General features: G+C 41.4%; 1 protein-coding gene across 11 annotated transcripts in view; it reads left to right on the top strand.

The window, feature by feature from the left end:
- Positions 1 to 12,990, top strand: part of LOC117409598 (LIM and calponin homology domains-containing protein 1-like) — a 133,001-nt gene extending 120,011 nt beyond the window's left edge. For 9 of the 11 annotated variants that reach the window (XM_034015874.3, XM_059006455.1, XM_059006451.1 and 6 more), the window contains 11 exons: positions 646 to 674; positions 1,309 to 1,422; positions 3,548 to 3,640; positions 4,333 to 4,500; positions 5,155 to 5,279; positions 5,844 to 5,947; positions 6,780 to 6,894; positions 7,169 to 7,252; positions 9,298 to 9,406; positions 9,643 to 9,745; positions 10,347 to 12,990. In XM_034015874.3, the coding sequence (XP_033871765.3) occupies positions 646 to 674; positions 1,309 to 1,422; positions 3,548 to 3,640; positions 4,333 to 4,500; positions 5,155 to 5,279; positions 5,844 to 5,947; positions 6,780 to 6,894; positions 7,169 to 7,252; positions 9,298 to 9,406; positions 9,643 to 9,745; positions 10,347 to 10,372 (1,070 nt within the window). In that variant the 3' untranslated portion in view covers positions 10,373 to 12,990. The remainder of the gene's footprint in view (positions 1 to 645; positions 675 to 1,308; positions 1,423 to 3,547; positions 3,641 to 4,332; positions 4,501 to 5,154; positions 5,280 to 5,843; positions 5,948 to 6,779; positions 6,895 to 7,168; positions 7,253 to 9,297; positions 9,407 to 9,642; positions 9,746 to 10,346) is intronic. The other 2 variants (XM_059006450.1, XM_059006454.1) reach the window with 2 other exon arrangements.
- The last annotated feature ends 4,120 nt before the right edge of the window (positions 12,991 to 17,110 follow it).

Below are 17,110 nucleotides of genomic sequence, written 5' to 3'. Positions count from 1 at the left end.
ATAGACTACTCATCTTGTAGTAACCTCTAGCAATGCTGACGTTGGCGCAATAAACAAGTAATTTGTAAAGGTAATAAGGCGCTGCCTTCATTGCATTGCAGTGATTTTCCAAAGCGGTCAGTGGGGAAAGCATTATTGCACTGTATTAAGTTGTGGTTTTGAGCTACTCACTTCTAAGGAGGTCCCAGGAGGTCCCCGGTTCAAATCCCACCTCAGCCACTGACTCATTGTGTGACCCTGAGCAAGTCACTTAACCTCCTTGTGCTCCGTCTTTCGGGTGGGACGTAATTGTAAGTGACTCTGCAACTGATGCATAGTTCGCACACCCTAGTCTCTGTAAGTCGCCTTGGATAAAGACATCTGCTAAATAAACTAATAATAATAATAATAATAATAATAATAATAATAATAATAATAATAATAATAATAAAACCGAGAAAGTCTAATAAGATGGTGAGACTTGACACTAGCAATGCGAGTCCACTGAAACAAGTCCCTCACACAATAAAAAGGATACAATAAAATGGAGCTGCTTATCAAAAAGTAGTTTAGTTTTACCTTGCTTAGTAAGACTGCAGTTAGAATCATGTAGAACTGATCTAACTTCCCTCTCTCTGCTTTAACTTCCTTCTGTTCTCTCCTCAGATTCCGGCCCAAGTGAGGAAAACTCAAATGTAAGTACACAAAACTGTTTGAGACCCTAAAGCTCTACAATAGTTTGCAGTGATTGGTTCAATTTCCCAAGAAACTTTTTGTCTGGGTGCAGTGGAGTTTTGAAGTGGTTTTAAATCCTATTTCTCTCATCAATACGTAGTTCAAATACTGTTCACTTCAAATTGCCAATCTTGTCTGGGGACCCACAAAAAATGATAAAAAATTGACAAGGAGGAACAAAGTAAAATTATGAAACTCAAACTATGCTTTTAAGCAAGAGGCTTCTAAAGGTATTGCATGCTTAATGGCAAGCCTATTTTCAGGCTCGGCTTCATCTACATTTTTACATTTTGTTTTCTTTAAGTGTCTCCTTTTGTTGATAATACCCCAGAGACGATATCCAATGCCACTGTCCGTGGTAAATGCAGAATTACTAGTACAATATAAGTTTTTCTTTTGCCGCTTGGTTAGAATCCAGTGTTCCTGCTGTGATAATGTTTGCAGTGATATTTTACTTGGCTCATTTTATTGAATTTTTTCTTTTTATTTTACTGTACATTGGTTCCATCCAGGTTGGTAGCAACCTAGGTGTAGAGTTAACACCGTTAGAGAGCATCCTCATTCTATCACGTTCCTTTCTCTGTGGCCTGTTAGATCCCAGTCCCTCCATTCAGTCTGCCCAAACGCAATGACTACTGGTCCTGGGACCCAGAGGAGGAGCGCAAGCGTCAGGAGAGATGGCAGCAAGAGCAGGAACGCTTGCTTCAGGTATAACAACAGTGCTATCATTACCCCCATTGGCACAGGCTTGCTTCAGGTATTATAACAGTGCTGTCATTACCCCCCATTGGCACAGGCTTGCTTCAGGTATTATAACAGTGCTATCATTACCCCCATTGGCACAGGCTTGCTTCAGGTATTATAACAGTGCTATCATTACCCCGCGTTGGCACAGGCTTGCTTCAGATATTATAACAGTGCTGTATTACCCCCCATTGGCACAGGCTTGCTTCAGGTATTATAACAGTGCTAGCATTACCCCCATTGGCACAGGCTTGCTTCAGGTATTATAACAGTGCTATCATTACCCCCATTGGCACAGGATTGCTTCAGGTATTATAACAGTGCTATCATTACCCCGCGTTGGCACAGGCTTGCTTCATATATTATAACAGTGCTGTATTACCCCCCATTGGCACAGGCTTGCTTCAGGTATTATAACAGTGCTATCATTACCCCCATTGGCACAGGCTTGCTTCAGGTATTATAACAGTGCTATCATTACCCCGCGTTGGCACAGGCTTGCTTCAGGTATTATAACAGTGCTGTCATTACTCCCATTGGCACAGGATTGCTTCAGGTATTATAACAGTGCTATCATTACCCCCCACTGGCACAGGCTTGCTTCCCGTTCAACCTCGACCAGTCCTGTTTGGCATTTTTCAATGCACCACATTGCATTAACAGCCATCACATTTGATATGCTTTTATTTATTTTATTTTTTTATTGCATTTCATTGGCATATGCAACTTCATGGATTCATCTCTTTCACTTTAAATGGATGACATTTTGCTAACATGGAATATTTGTTTTATTCATTTAAACAAAAAAAATTGGAAACTATCCGAATAGCAAAGTAATTTGTAAAGGAGGTTGTCTTAATTAAAGGTATCAACTATTTATATAATTAACATAATCTACAGTCCTCATTCAAAAATAACATTATGAACTGAATGAGAGCGTTGCATTGAACGTGAATACCTTCTGTTTCATAATATATGTGTAAAAGGCTCTGAATGTCTCCAAACACAGAGCACATTATCGTACAGTAAGTGAACCTGGGATCTACAGCAGCTGTAATGTGTGTGTGTGTGTGTGTGTGTGTGTGTGTGTGTGTGTGTGTGTGTGTGTGTGTGTGCGCGTGTGTGCCTGCCAGGTTTCCTGCAGGGCCGTGGGTGCAGGTAGCATGTTTGCAGTGCACGTACAGCTTGAGTGAATGTTTGCATGCATAAACATGGCTTTATGGTGTGACGATCATGAAAATAATGCTACCTTTACTCCATAGTCAAGGAGGAAACACTTTTTCTATCTGCTTCTCTGGGAATGTGATCTTTGAATGAACAGTATTGTCAGCTGGCTGCATAATGTAAACCTGAATAAGCAGATGGCTCAACAAGCGACTTTAAAAGCCTAGCTAGAAAGAACTAAAGCAATAGTCCAAAGCACAGAGATGTATTGAAATAATAGATATAATTATATATCTCCTATTCTCTCTGTCACTGATGGAATCCTTAACTCTATTTGTATAGTGCCTTCCGACACTACTTACTTACCTGACAGATAACCAAGGAATATTTATAGTAAATGATTTATATACATATTTTGTCTGTGCGCAAACATTGGAAACACATATATGACAAAGAGCGCCAGCCTTAGCCAGAATCTTGTGTTTGTGGTTCTCTCGTTGGACTCAACACCTGTATTGTTACGAATAAGCTTTCACTGTTTAAAGCTTTAAAAACAAATGTACAGTGCAGCCCGAGTTTTGACGGGCAAATCTGTAATTCTTTTTATTGCATATGGAACTGCTACCAGCCTGTCGGAGAGAATGTATTGCTTTGATCCGCTTAAGCCCAGCGGTAACAAGGTTTTATCAGGGTGGCTGCTGGGCTCAGGTTAGCTCCTGGTTTGTGGTTCAGTGGGTGGGAAAGTGCAGTCGTCGTGATGCACAAGAAGCAATGGATTGGCCCGTGGGGGGTAATTGGTCTCATGAACCTTGGCTATTCTGGAAAACTCACATGATGCACAAGCATTGGTGTGAACAGCCGGTGATTGCTTTCCAGTTGATTTAGTTATTTCCATTGTAACGAGTGTGTTGTGAAACCCTGGCAGGAGAAGTACCAGCGGGAGCAGGAGAAGCTGAAGCAGGAGTGGGAGAGAGCCCAGAAAGAGGTGGAGGAGGAGGAGCGCAGGTACCATGAAGAGGTAGACTGCCTTTTCTTTTTGTGCTTTGATGTACTTTGCTCTTTTTCTTTACCACTGTCCTTTTCCATTTTTTCCATTCTTCCCTTCCTTCCTTCTTTTTGCTATTTTGTTCTTTTTCATTTTTTCTTTCTTTATTTCTTTGTTATACTATGCTCTAAATATTCCTAAGAAGTGTATATTAAAGAGTAAGTAGCAGGGTTCTGAAAATGGCTGCTCCAGTGCATTGGGGTTTGAGATCTGTTCTCCTAAATCACTGCAGGAAGCGATTTAAAAAAAAATGTGTTCTGGCTTTTCAGTTCCGTACCACATCATGGACCGTTATTGCTGTGTTACCTGTTTGACAATGTGGTCAATAATCCTGACTCTATCAGTGCACTAGAGCGGACATTTTTAAAAGAGCTTTGAAACAGACTTTAAAGTTTTAGTGTAAAAAGTTGTCAGGATGTTAACAAGGAAAATAAAAATGACAGGTACTTTATTTAAACAGTTGTAGCAACACGTGGGGAAATGTAACGCTATTTTTTGGAACCCTGCTACTTACTCTTTAAGCTTTAGTGTTCATGTTTAAGCCAGTGCAGATATAATATAGGCGTGGTTATAAACCACTTGAAGCCCTCCTTCAACTCAAACTCTCATCAACACACTGCAGATACGGATGAACAAAATCAAAAGTGAAAAATGTTTTGTTCCAGGAACGTAAGATTCTTGAGGAGACAGTGGCCCCTTTGACACCCCGTTCGTCCACACTGTCCTCCCCCAGCCGCAGTGACCAGCCTCTTCTCCCCCTGGACCCCGAGGGCCCTATAGTGATGTCGCTGGCAGACTGGGAACGTAAGCAGGAGCTCCTGGAGAAACAGGCGGTAAGCAAGAAGCAAACGCTGAAGGTCGCTGCACACCAGATGTGGGCGTCTTGACCACACACCTGAACTGAGACAGACACAATGTCGCCTGTTGTGTGAAAGATACTTCTCAAAAGAATAGGTTCACTTAATTTTGTCACATCACTGCACACATTCGCTTGTCATATCATGTCTGGTGTGTAGCGGCCTTAATTCAGACAACCCCACTTAACATGGTAGAATAAAGGAGTACCACTTTAGAGAGCTCTCTGCTCTCTGCATGTGGTGGCAGCAACAATTATTAGTGTACTGTTTCTGAAACAATGTTTTTTAGATAAAGTAGTCTTAGTTTTAATTAAATAAAACATTTTAATAGTTGAGGATTCAAATTAATACTAAAGAGAAAAATAGTCAATCGCAACTATGATCCATTTAATGTATGTCTCCTTAATATATGGGAGATCTTTATTGCAAGTAAAGGTGACCCTGAAGGCACTCATGAGTATTCACTTCCACAAACCCTTATGAGTCATCACCGCTAAAAAGAATAATAGAAGCATCCTGTGGAAAGAGGTAGCAACTGTATTCAGTTGATAACAACAAGCACTTTAAGATGCATTGCTTATGGTTTAGTAACTCTTTCTGTTAACATTTGTTGTCTCTTTTTTTTCTTAGCAGAGGTCTAAGGCAGAAGCTTGTGAGAAGGATGAAAAGCCAAGGCAAACTACTAATCAGCAGGCTGTTGCTAAGGAACAGGAGCCCACTGTGAAGACAGAAGAACAAGTGAAAGTGACAGAAAGGTATTCTGCAGGGAGAGCTAAAAATGAACTGGGTCTGAGTGCTTTGTGCAGACAGTATTTATTAACTGTGAGCTAAAAAAAAATAAACAAAAGTATGAGCTTCACATACAAGAGATAAAAATGCTAACAGTAGCAGGACGTCTCCTTTTTCATGGGGGTCCCTGGGTGTGTAGGTTTGGCCAAAAGTGTGGTCTTGTAACAGTTATCTGAAAGCAATTCTACAAGCACAAAACCTTTTTCAAAGTATTCTGAAATAAAACCTTTTTAAGTAGCATTCCACAGTAGTTAGATAGAACGTCCAGTTGTGATGAAACTTGCTAAGGATCTTCCATCACATACAGCATACAGTTCATACAGTGATTATAAGTCATGGGATATCATTTTTCACACCCATGGCAGGATTTAAGTGGCACTAAAATATTTGGCAATAACTTAAATGTTAAGATGTTGCTGGAGGGAGTCAGGAGATTTCAGGCTCAAAATAACATGCAGCCTCTATATAATGCAGTGGAAATGGAAATAACTTGTCATAAAAAGTTCACTTTTTATTTATTTGTTTTACAGTTCACACTCGCACACAGAAACACTTGCCCAGAGCAAGAAAAACAGTCAGAAGCTTCTCTCAGACAACAGTAATCCGGCAGCTTCCGAACTCGAGTTCATTTCAGGTAAGGCTTTCCTGAAACCACTTTGGTGATAAGGTCATCTTCCCAGCTTATGAGAGATGTCAGATGTGACACAGAGAAGGGGTCAGCTGTGGGTTATTGAAGCGTTAAGGCACAGCCGGGGGTGTGAGTGCAGTGCTTTTAACCCTCTAGGGTTATGCTTATTTCGTGTTAATCACCATCTCCTGGAGTTGCCTTGAAGCTTTCGTGCAACGGTTTAAAAATGAACAGTTGCTGGCTTATTTGTAGCTTACAATTTAAGGGAATTCAGTTGGCTAGATAATGAAATAACCGATCAGAGGAGATTTAATGAAAGACACAGTTGGCTGGTGAGTACAGAGTCAGTACTTTTATGTGATTTTATATGAGACCTCATCTGTGACTAATGCCCTGACTCAGCAGTACATGCATATTTTGATGATGTTTCCCCAGTGCCACTGTTCAATTCAGCTCAGACTGTAATGCTCAGAGATCAGTGTACCAATTCTAGAATGTACAGACCCAATCTAGGGGTCCCAATCTATCTAGGGGTCCCGTCTTTTTCTCATGAATATATAAAAGAAAGGTGGTACTCTGCAGATGTTCAGGTAACCTCTGAATATCTGTGTTCATAGACTCCTCTTGAAAGTGCAGGACTGAAAAATGTACAGAAACACACACAAATTTTGGTTCATGAAAATTTGTCTTTCCGAAAATGTCACTCGCAAAGTGATGGCAATACACATTCCGTAAGAATTACCGGAATTATTTTGTTAGTTCTATGTGCTTGTATTTTGTTGCTGAGTTGCAGTCTCGCACAGATGTGTCGTTTTCTCACAAGCTGTTCCCCATCCAGGTGCATCATGGAACAACAAGCAGCCCCGTACGAAGCAGCCAGTGGAGGTCTGGAGAAAGACGGCCTCTCTGGATCGAAGCTGGAGTCAGACCGCCGTCGCGGGAGGAATGAAAAGGTTAGTTTAATTTCAGTGAATATTACCTTCTGGGGATAGATAGTATGGAAGAACCATGTCTCATCTGTCAGTCTGTTTCCAAAATGATGCGTATTATCCTCAGTTGCTGTGCTTCCTGTATTTACACTGATGTGTAAGCACTAGCCTCAAAACCTGTTGACTAGTAATGAAGCTTGGAGAAAGCATTCGCTGTTTAGATAAGGGGAAAATCATGCTGGATTTAGATTACTGGTAAACACTGAGGATAAGCAAGTCAATTTCAATTTCTTTTTAGGTCTGGGTCCTATGAAAATTTAGGAACAACCCCATCTAAGTCATCTCCATGTTCACCTAATCTTCAAACCCAGTCACCCAACAGGTACGTCAAGGATCTCCATGGTAACTGAGTGAGTGGAGAGTGCATAGTCTGCTCTAAAACCTGGCCCTTTCAACATAAGACAACACATCGCACGCATGCATGCATGCATGCATACATACATACATACATGCGGGTAATTTACACTGGGAATCACTGGTCAGTATAGAGGTCTCCACTAGGTCTAAGCAGAAGTTGTTTACCACCTTTTATCCGCGTACCTGAAAATAACCCTATGCCGGGCTCTGATTTCTTCTCTCGGCTTGAGATCACCCACAGTGCACTGTGCGCTAATGCTGCCTCGAAAGCACGGAAGTGCCCTTTCAAATCTTGTACGTTCTGCTGTTTTTCAGTCTTTTTAAATTGAATTCATCAATTTCTCCATCATTATGAAAATAGTATGTGAATATTTATCATATGCAATGCATTGGTTCTTGTACATTCTGCAGCTTTGCAGTGGACTTCTCATGCTGTCTTGTTTGTCGTGAATTTCTTTTTAGATTAATTGATTGTCTGTTTCCAGTTTAAGTTTGCAGTAAAATAATGTGTAATTAATGGTTTGCAAAAAAATAATGTATGTGAAATTATTAATTTTTTTATAATTGTTTTTATTTTTCACAAATGTCTTTTTATTACAGATACACATTAATAAAACAACTCAAATAGATGCATATCAATAGTAGTATAGTATACATCATGTTTTAACTACATACATATTTTTTATTAAACATTATCTTTTTTTTTTTTTGTATTTCAATCCCATTGCATTGAAGCAGTATACAACAAGCTTGTGGTTTATCATTATTTAAACACTAAGCAAAGCAGATTCATTCATTCAAATCCATTATTATTATTTATTATTATTTATTTCTTAGTAGACGTCCTTATCCAGGGCAACTTACAGTCGTAAACAAAAATATATTTCAAGAACCACAGTACAAGTATTAAATTAGCAAGATAAAATACAATCACTTCGGTTCTAGCAAGTACAAGTATATGACAAAATACGATTCAATAACAGAGCAGATAAGTGTCAGTGATAGTTACATCAGGATATAATTAAATACAAAATACTACAGATTAAATGACACTTGACAGATTACAGTACTCTAAAGTACAGGGTTAAATATTACTTGTATTGTATTACTTGTATTGTAACACTTGAATGTATTTGTATTTGCTTGCGATTGTAAGTCGCCCTGGATAAGGGCGTCTGCTAAGAAATAAATAATAATAATAATAATAATAATAATAAATGCAGTAAAATAGGGAGCAGATAAGAGCAAGTAAAGTGCATTTAAGGAAGAGTGATAAGCATTCAAAACCAATACAGCATTTACACCACTTGAAATAAAACATAGAATTAGCATACTAGTGCATACTAATGCAAAATACTATACAAGCAAACGAGCCACAAAGTGTTTTTTTTCTTTTTTTACATTGTGAAATTTCTCAATCATGATACCATTTCCGATGTCAGTGTTCTCAATACTATAAAAATATAATTGATAATTGGGATTGTATTGTCATACAGTATCTGTGAAATACCCTCTCCCTGTTCTCCAAAGAGGTAGTTCACAACTACAAAGGTGCCAATCTGAATGAAATTACTCTTCTTTCTTTCTTTCTTTCTTTCTTTCTTTCTTTTTCTTTTTTTCTCTCTCGCTTATTCATTTATTCATTTATTCATTTATTTATTTATTTATTTCTTAGCAGACACCCTTATTGTATAGTGTATTTTATTTTATTAATGGTAGGCAATACAAGGCATACCATCCAAGGCTTCTAAAGTCTACACTATTTACACAGTGTACGTATCAGATTCCAAATATCACTGTTGGGATTTGAATAGATGACAAATCAGGAATGGGAAACGTATTTGCTCTTAATTGTTAAATTGAACCAATTCAATCTTCATCCAGGTCTCCTAATACAGTAGGCAACGGCTTCACTATACCCATGAAACCATGGGGACGAATGGCGCTCCAGGACTGGTTGCCCATGCCTAACTAAAAGCTTTGAACTTGTTTTCCTTCTCCTCCATGCAGGTCTATCAGTGGAAAGAAGCTGTGTTCCAGTTGTGCACAACCCCTTGGAAAAGGAGCTGCCATGATCATTGAGACACTCAGCCTCTACTTTCACATCCAGTGCTTCAAGGTTGCGCTTTGTTTATTTTTTAGTAGGTTTTTTAAAAAGATGCAAAGAACAAGTGAATTAGTCATACTGTGCAGCCTGTGTGGACCGTTATGTGGGCTTTAACATGCTTGCTGACACTTCAGCATCAAATCTAACACTGCAGAAGTGTAAGAAATCCAAATGATTGTGTATACTGGTGATGCTTTGCCTAAAAAACACCCATGTCTCGATTTAATTCTGCCACTCCTGTCCGATAGTGTGGGGTCTGCAAGGGACATCTAGGAGATACAACCACAGGGACGGATGTCAGGATTCGCAATGGTATTCTGAACTGCAACGAGTGTTACATCAGATCCCGAAGTGAGTATTGCTCTACTGAGTACTGTACTGTGCTAATTGCTTTTGTTCAAAGGAATTCACCATTCCAAGGGCAGCTACAGGAGCCGCAAATCATACCCTGTCATATTGGCCAGTGTTGTAGTATCTTATATTTATTAGGCCAGGGGTTCCCAAACTTTCTTGGCTCAAGACCCACCCCGTGACCGTTGGCATTTTTACTGAGGACCCCCCGGTATCCCAATGAGTCCATATACATATGAAAGTGTTTAAAATGCCCCCTTTTGTTATAGAGTGGAACATATTGTTAGTCTGGGCATTGGAAATGAAGATGATAAATGTACAATAGCACTGCCAGCAAGATTGTAAGTGTTGCATTTGAAAGAATCTGAAACCCAAACTGCAGAAATTATTAGACCGAGCCCCCAGCTTTCTATAAAGCATGTCTGAAATACTGTGTATGATATTCAGATGCACATTGTCAATCAGTTTTCAGCGATGACAAGGTATTCTATTGGCGCGGTGGCAGGGAGTACATTTAAAGGGAGGCTTATTGTATTGTGCTAAAGTAGAGCAGGCTGTGCTGTAAGGAAATCCCTATGTTTTTTTGTTTTTTTTAAACTAGCTGCTGGGCAGCCCACAACATTGTGACATCATCAGCTTGAAACCGGTCGACAGGAAGTGTGACTAAGAAGACTTCTCTTGTTGACAGCTGTACCAGCCAATCACTTGGAATACCACCCATGGACCTTTGCTTGTGGAAATACTTCTGTCACGTTTCATAACCTGCCTTTGTATTTTCTGACCGCTAATAGCTGACCTTCAAGCTAGGCTTAATCATGACAAGCATAATATTTCAAAATATTATGCTTGTCATAACACTTGAGTATTCTCTACTAAAATCAACATATGTATCTACTGTTATATGACTTGTAGGCACTAGTTACTTGGTCTTTATACGATAATATTGGAACGTGAAGATGCAATAATTATATATTACCTATCTCTTATATTTAAGAACAACTAACGCATTGTCATAAATAAGTACATTTTAATTGGGCAAACTAAAAATAAAGAGAATTCTTGTTGAATGTATTAATCCAACTTGAAGTATTTCACATTTTATGAAAACACTGGCAAAAAAGTGTAATGTGCTAATGGATTAATATTTTATTTTCACCTTGAAAGTTTCAGGTAGAATAAAAGGAATGCAGCAATGCTGGTTGAGTAATTATTGCACCTTTAGTTAATCAAGTTGTTTGTTACTCACTGCCATTCAGAAAACCATTCAGTTTGACACTCTAATCATGCGATTAACAAAGCCAGAATGTCTGGTTTGAATAGGTTTATGAGGATTGAGTTAGAATTTGTAAAGCATCTGCAGTTTCAGTACTGCAACTTTGATAAGAAAAGTGTGGCCAACATAAGTGAGAATGTCAAAGGCAGGCAAAAATATATTATAATAATAATAATTATAATAATAATAATAATAATAATAATAAAAGAGCTGTCTGTTGGTTCGGGATGTTAACAACTTGCCATTTAAATATAAATTTGTATTGCTGCTGAAATGTCTAATTTCATTTAATTAACTAAATATTATCCTTCATTTCAAAATATAGTATTTACGATTTTTTTCAATTGGAGCACTTAGCTTAGGCTTCAACTTTACTGTTCTGTTTCCCAGAGGTGATTTCTAGTCTCCAAATCATTTTGGATAGCACCTGATGTTTTGAACCAAGTTAAGTATTTAATCCGCCTTAAAATATAATATTGCTCAAATGTAATAATAAAAAAAACATTTTTATTTTTGTGCGCACACAAATATACATCTGTGGTTATTTTAAGTGTCAAAGCTGGTAAATATATATATATATATTTTCTTTTTCTTTATCTAAGCAATAGGTTTCTAAGTTAGCAATAATGTCATGTATTTACACAGTAGGGAGAGGATTTGCATGCTTGCAGAGTGTTCATGCAGAGATCTATTGGAATGTTTGCTGTTTTGCGTTTTGTTTGTGTGGGCGTGTTTTCAAACCATTGTTGGTGTGTTTTTTTTTTTTTTTGTAGTTGTAGTTTTTTTGTTAGAACATCATCCTTGAGACTTTATTGCATTAAACTCGTGCCTTAGAAAACGCAAGCGGTTGCACACAAAGTGGAAAGTTGGGTATAGAGCAAACCCACCCAAAGACAATGGCTTCAGGTCTAGCAAGCAATTGAGCAGGGCTGCAGTCTTGAAGAAATTCTGAATCATTTAAAATTGACTAAAAAAATAAAAAAATATATGTATAATTTTGCTGACGTAAGGTCCTGCCTGCTGCTGTTCATAGACTATGATACATTATTGCACCCAACATGTGACATTTACGACTTTTGAAACACAAATGTTTATAACAAAATTAATTCTTACATTTCTTGTACTGCTTATCGTTGTATGGAAATTTATTACATGTTACTTTGTATGTAATAACACATCATGTATTTGTATGTAATAACACATCCTGTATTTGTTTCATAGCCATATTTGTATGTAATAACACATCCTGTATTTGTTTCATAGCCCCATTTGTATGCTTTATGATTGTTTTGTGAATTTATATAAACCATGTTTTTTTTAATATATATATATATATATATATATATATATATATATATATATATATATATATATATTTGTTTGTTTGTTTGTTTGTTAAACTCTGAAGCACAGTTTTACAAGCATTTAATAATCAACCACAGTCCATGCAGTATATTATTCACCAGCATAGAACACAGTTGATCGCTGTGAAGCCTGTAGCTGCCAACATAGAGTCCATGTCTTGCTGAGGTTATCCTGTTGTGACTCTGTTCAGTCTGGATTATGCCAAGTTTAGCAGAAGCAACATTAAAGTGGTGGTTATGTTAAGCATTGTTTCTTTATAATTTCTGTAACTTGCAGTAAGATTGCATTCAGTTTATAGTATATAGCTAGCTACCCACTCTCATGTTTGTTTCCCTCCTTAGTATGTGTATTAAGTGTATTTAGCTAGAATAAAGGTATGAAATGAATAGGGGAGTCCATCAATGATGGACCAGACAAGGACACTCTGTATTGTGGAGTAATATTGTATGGGGTCTAAAGTTGAAAACAATGATGATACCTGTGTTCAAGTTCTGTATTTATTGTGATATTCCTCTAAAAAACAATTGATTAAAAAAAAAAAAATCAAATGCAATGGGTTTTATAGTAAATGTATGTTTATAAATAAAATGTTTAAAATTTGCATTAATACAATTCACGACTTGCATTTGTTTTAGAATTGTAATGTATAATAGCTAAAAACAAACAAAAAAAGACAGTGGAACAAATATGCTTGTTTTGGGATGTCAAGCTATAGACAGTTGCATGGAGATCCCGTTATTCACAGGCTGGTCTTGTTTCCAGTAATGGTCTTAGAGCAGAAACCTCAGGCTCAGTCGAAATGCTAGGCAATCATGAAGCGTACGAACATGCAGAATTCTACATATCCTTTATGCATCATTTAAAGTCAGAGACTTGGAAATATATGGTTCAGTTTGCCCTTCCCTAACCAAGCCCTTCAAGCAGGTTTTGGTAACAGACATTTTATATTATTGAACTGGCTGTAGTAGCATGAGAAACCGGTAATTAGAAATAAGTTCAAACAAAACTTGATTGTAGACCTGAGCTCATGCTATTTTACTAGGTAGCTGCAGTGTAACATTTCCTCCAGGACTCTGAGGGCAGTGCTCTGTTAAATATAGACTGTTCTGAAATGTCTAGCCTTACTTGCTGAAGAAGCCCAACGTTTACAAACATAACCGCACCCAAGCTGTTTGCAGTGGAACCCTACTTGTCGTTCAGTTCTAATGCTTCCTTTCCCTTGTACACAATAGTCCTGCCTGTGCCGATGTGTCAGAATGGTCTTCCAATAGTTAAAACGAAGAACCATGTGCACTGCAAGATTTGTTAAGGTATTTTATTTCCATTTAAACTTACTGTAACCCTGGTTCTCTGAAAGAGAAGACGACCACCAACGACATTATGTATGGGATATGCTTGCCCATTGGGTATGTAATTGCTGAGCTCTCTATACCGCAGCTGCCGATAGGCCCCTTCCTGGGATGATGCACATGGTCCCGCCCACCGAGGGATTAAAACCGTCATTGTGAAGAAGCCATTTCTCTACCATCGAACAGTGAGGGCGACCGATGCGACCTCGCGGTTGGTGGTTGTCTTCTCTTTCAGGGAACCAGGGTTACGGTAAGTAACCTAACGTTCCCTTTCAATTAAAAGATGACCACGACAACATTATGTATGGGATAATGTATACCAGAGCCATCGTGAGGGAGAAGGAACGGCAGCATACGTGGGATGCATCAGAACTGCATAACCCAAGGGTTAGCGATGTGACCTTACACCCTCAAGGACCCTTGTGCCTAATGAAGGCAGGGCAGGATCTACCACATTAAGGCGGTAGAACCTGGAGAAGGTATGCAGCGTAGCCCAGCTAGCCACACTACAAATATCGGACAGTGAGGCCCCTCTGAAGAGGGCCCAAAATGTAGCTAACCCTCTAGTGGAGTATGCGGCTACCCTCCCAGGTGGGGGCAAGCCAGCACCATCATACGCAGTTGAGACTGTATCCACAATCCAATGTGAGAGACGCTGCTTTGAGAGGGGCCGTCCTAGGGTCCGTGTCCCATAACAGACGAACAGCTGGTCAGACTGACGCAGAGCTCTTGTCATCCACGTAGCATCTCAATGCCCGCACTTGGCAGAGGAAATTCAATCTCTCATTCTCCATTGAAGCAAATGGGGGTGGATGGAAGGACTCCAGTTCCATAGACTGATTAATGTGGAAAGCAGGGTTGGTGCACAGAGACACCCTGCTGCCATCCTCCCAAATACGCATGCAGGAGCTGTGCACAGACAGCGCCTGCAGCTCACTGACCCGCTTAGTGGAGGTGATAGCCACGAGGAAGGCAGGTACTTCACTCTATGGTGTATATGGGCTCAAACGGGGCCTTCATGAGAGCCTCCAGTACAATATCAAGGCTCCATTCGGGGAGAACAGTACTCCTGGGAGGGCGTAATCGCAGGGCGCCTTTAAGAAATCGGATAGCCAAGAAATGCACACCCGGAGACATCGAATCTATGGGAGCATGGCATGCAGAAAATGCCACTAAATACACCTTCAAAGTGTACCACTTGGCGGTTTAACACTACTCCCATCCTCACACCCTCGCGCAGGTGAGAGGTGGTCCTCCACCAGTGTAGGGCTGCCAAGCACGCGTGAGACACAGTCAGCCGATGGTGTCTGTCGCGTTATGTATTTAGGTGGAATGCGTTGAGCTACACTTGTAGCGGGAGCATGCGAAGTAGACCCAGCTGAATGGCCGATATGACTGCGGCCATCGGACCCAACAGTTTCTGGCACAATAGGAGGGTGACCTGCGATCCCTGTCAAAACAGGGAGAGGCAACCCTAGATAGCTGCAACTCTGTCGTCTGGAGTCCAGCCATAGTCCCAAGTATGTTGTGCACTGCAACTGAGTAAGCCGACTCTTTGCATCGTTGATGGTGAGGCTCAGCCTCGCCAGATGCTCTGTCACAACCGACGTGTGGGCCACTGCTCCCTTTTGCGACTGTGAACAGATCAACCAGTCATCGAGATCCCCTAGGAGATCAGAGTCGTTACTCTGATCCCCTGCAGCCGCAGACAGGCCAGGATAGCACCCATGCACTTTGAAAATGTACGAGGAGCTAGGGAGAGGCCAAATGGCAGCACAGCAAACTCATAAACGCTTCACTGAAAAGAGAAATGGAGATACTTCCTGTGCTCTGGACGAATGGGAACGTGAAACTACGTGTCCCATAAGTCCATGGTAGTAAACCAGTCGCCCGGCCAGACAGACTGGAGAATGTGACGGTGAGTCAGCATCTGGAACCTCCTCTCTTTTAGGAAACCGTTGAGAAGACTCAGGTCTAGGATGGGGCGAAAGCTGCAATCTTTTTTGGGCACCAGAAAATACCTCAAGTAGTACCCCTCTGTGGGAGGTGGGGTCTACTTGAACAGTCTCACTTGAACAGCAAGGCAGCCACTTCCTTCTGAAATATGGAGGCCTGGAGAGGGTCTGTCACGAAAGTATTTGTGATACCTCGAAAGGGAGGAGGTCCCAAGCAGAACTGAAACTCGTAACCGGTGTGCACGGTGGCAAGCGCCCAGGAGTCCAAAGTGCAAGCATGCCAGTACTGCAGCTGTTGTGCCGAAAAGGGGGACTGAGGCCGCCAGCCTTCAGGGGCCCTTCCTGGGCTGCTGAGGTTGTGGTGGGGCAGTTTTGGGTGGCTGTCTGAGGCATTGGCCCTGGAAACGCCTCCTGTGACGCTGGTGTGTGGGTTGGTCATGTCCTGCGTTCCCTCTGCCTGTCATTTGGGCCTGGTTGTTCGCTGCTGGTGTGCCCTGTAGGCTATGCCTTAGGTCACAGTGGAGCCGTGGGGACTGGAACTGTCCTGGTGACAGTCTGCGTCAGAGGAGCTCGCCAGCAGTTTGACTTGCCCCACGCAGGAGCAAGGGAGCAACGCGGCCACCTGCCGGGACGCCTCACATTCCTGGTGGGATCTCTGCAAGATCTCCGAACCTTCGGCCCTCGTGGCCCTCTCCAACCTATGCGTGCACCACGGTACCGAAGCACCGGGGGGTAGCTATGCAACTGTCCCTACCCTAACCGCGCGGTCACACACCTGGTCAGCGCATAGCATACACCAGGGAGACACAAGGGCCGAAGCCGCGGTGGGTCGGAAGCAGACAGCGAAAACTGCAGTAGAAATAGATAGGGGAGAGCACACTGTTTGTTTACAAGGCCCGACTCACCGAGGTGGGCGGGTCATCACAGCCGGCAAGGTGTACTCGACAGCGGGGATGCGGCAAGGCCTAGCCCTGTGGAGGAGAGCATGGCTGGAAGAGTCACTCGACAGCGGGGATGCGGCAAGGCCTAGCCCTGTGGAGGAGAACACGGCTGGAAGAGTCACTCGACAGCGGGGGATGCGGCAAGGCCTAGCCCTGTGGAGGAGAGCACGGCTGGAGGAGTCACTTGACAGCGGGGATGCGGCAAGGCCTAGCCCTGTGGAGGAGAACACGGCTGGAAGAGTCACTCGACAGCGGGGAGGGGGCAAGGCCTAGCTCTGTGGAGGAGAGCATGGCTGGAAGAGTCACTCGACAGCGGGGAGGGGGCAAGGCCTAGCTCTGTGGAGGAGAGCATGGCTGGAAGAGTCACTCGACAGCGGGGAGGGGGCAAGGCCTAGCTCTGTGGAGGAGAGCACGGCTGGAGGAGTCACTCGACAGCGGGGAGGGGGCAAGGCCTAGCCCTGTGGAGGAGAGCATGGCTGGAA

This window comes from Acipenser ruthenus, chromosome 2, assembly GCF_902713425.1.
Source record: "Acipenser ruthenus chromosome 2, fAciRut3.2 maternal haplotype, whole genome shotgun sequence".
NCBI classification, from domain to species: domain Eukaryota; kingdom Metazoa; phylum Chordata; class Actinopteri; order Acipenseriformes; family Acipenseridae; genus Acipenser; species Acipenser ruthenus.
The sequence above is the reverse complement of the archived record's forward strand: the minus strand, read 5'-3'. Positions and strand labels throughout refer to the sequence as shown.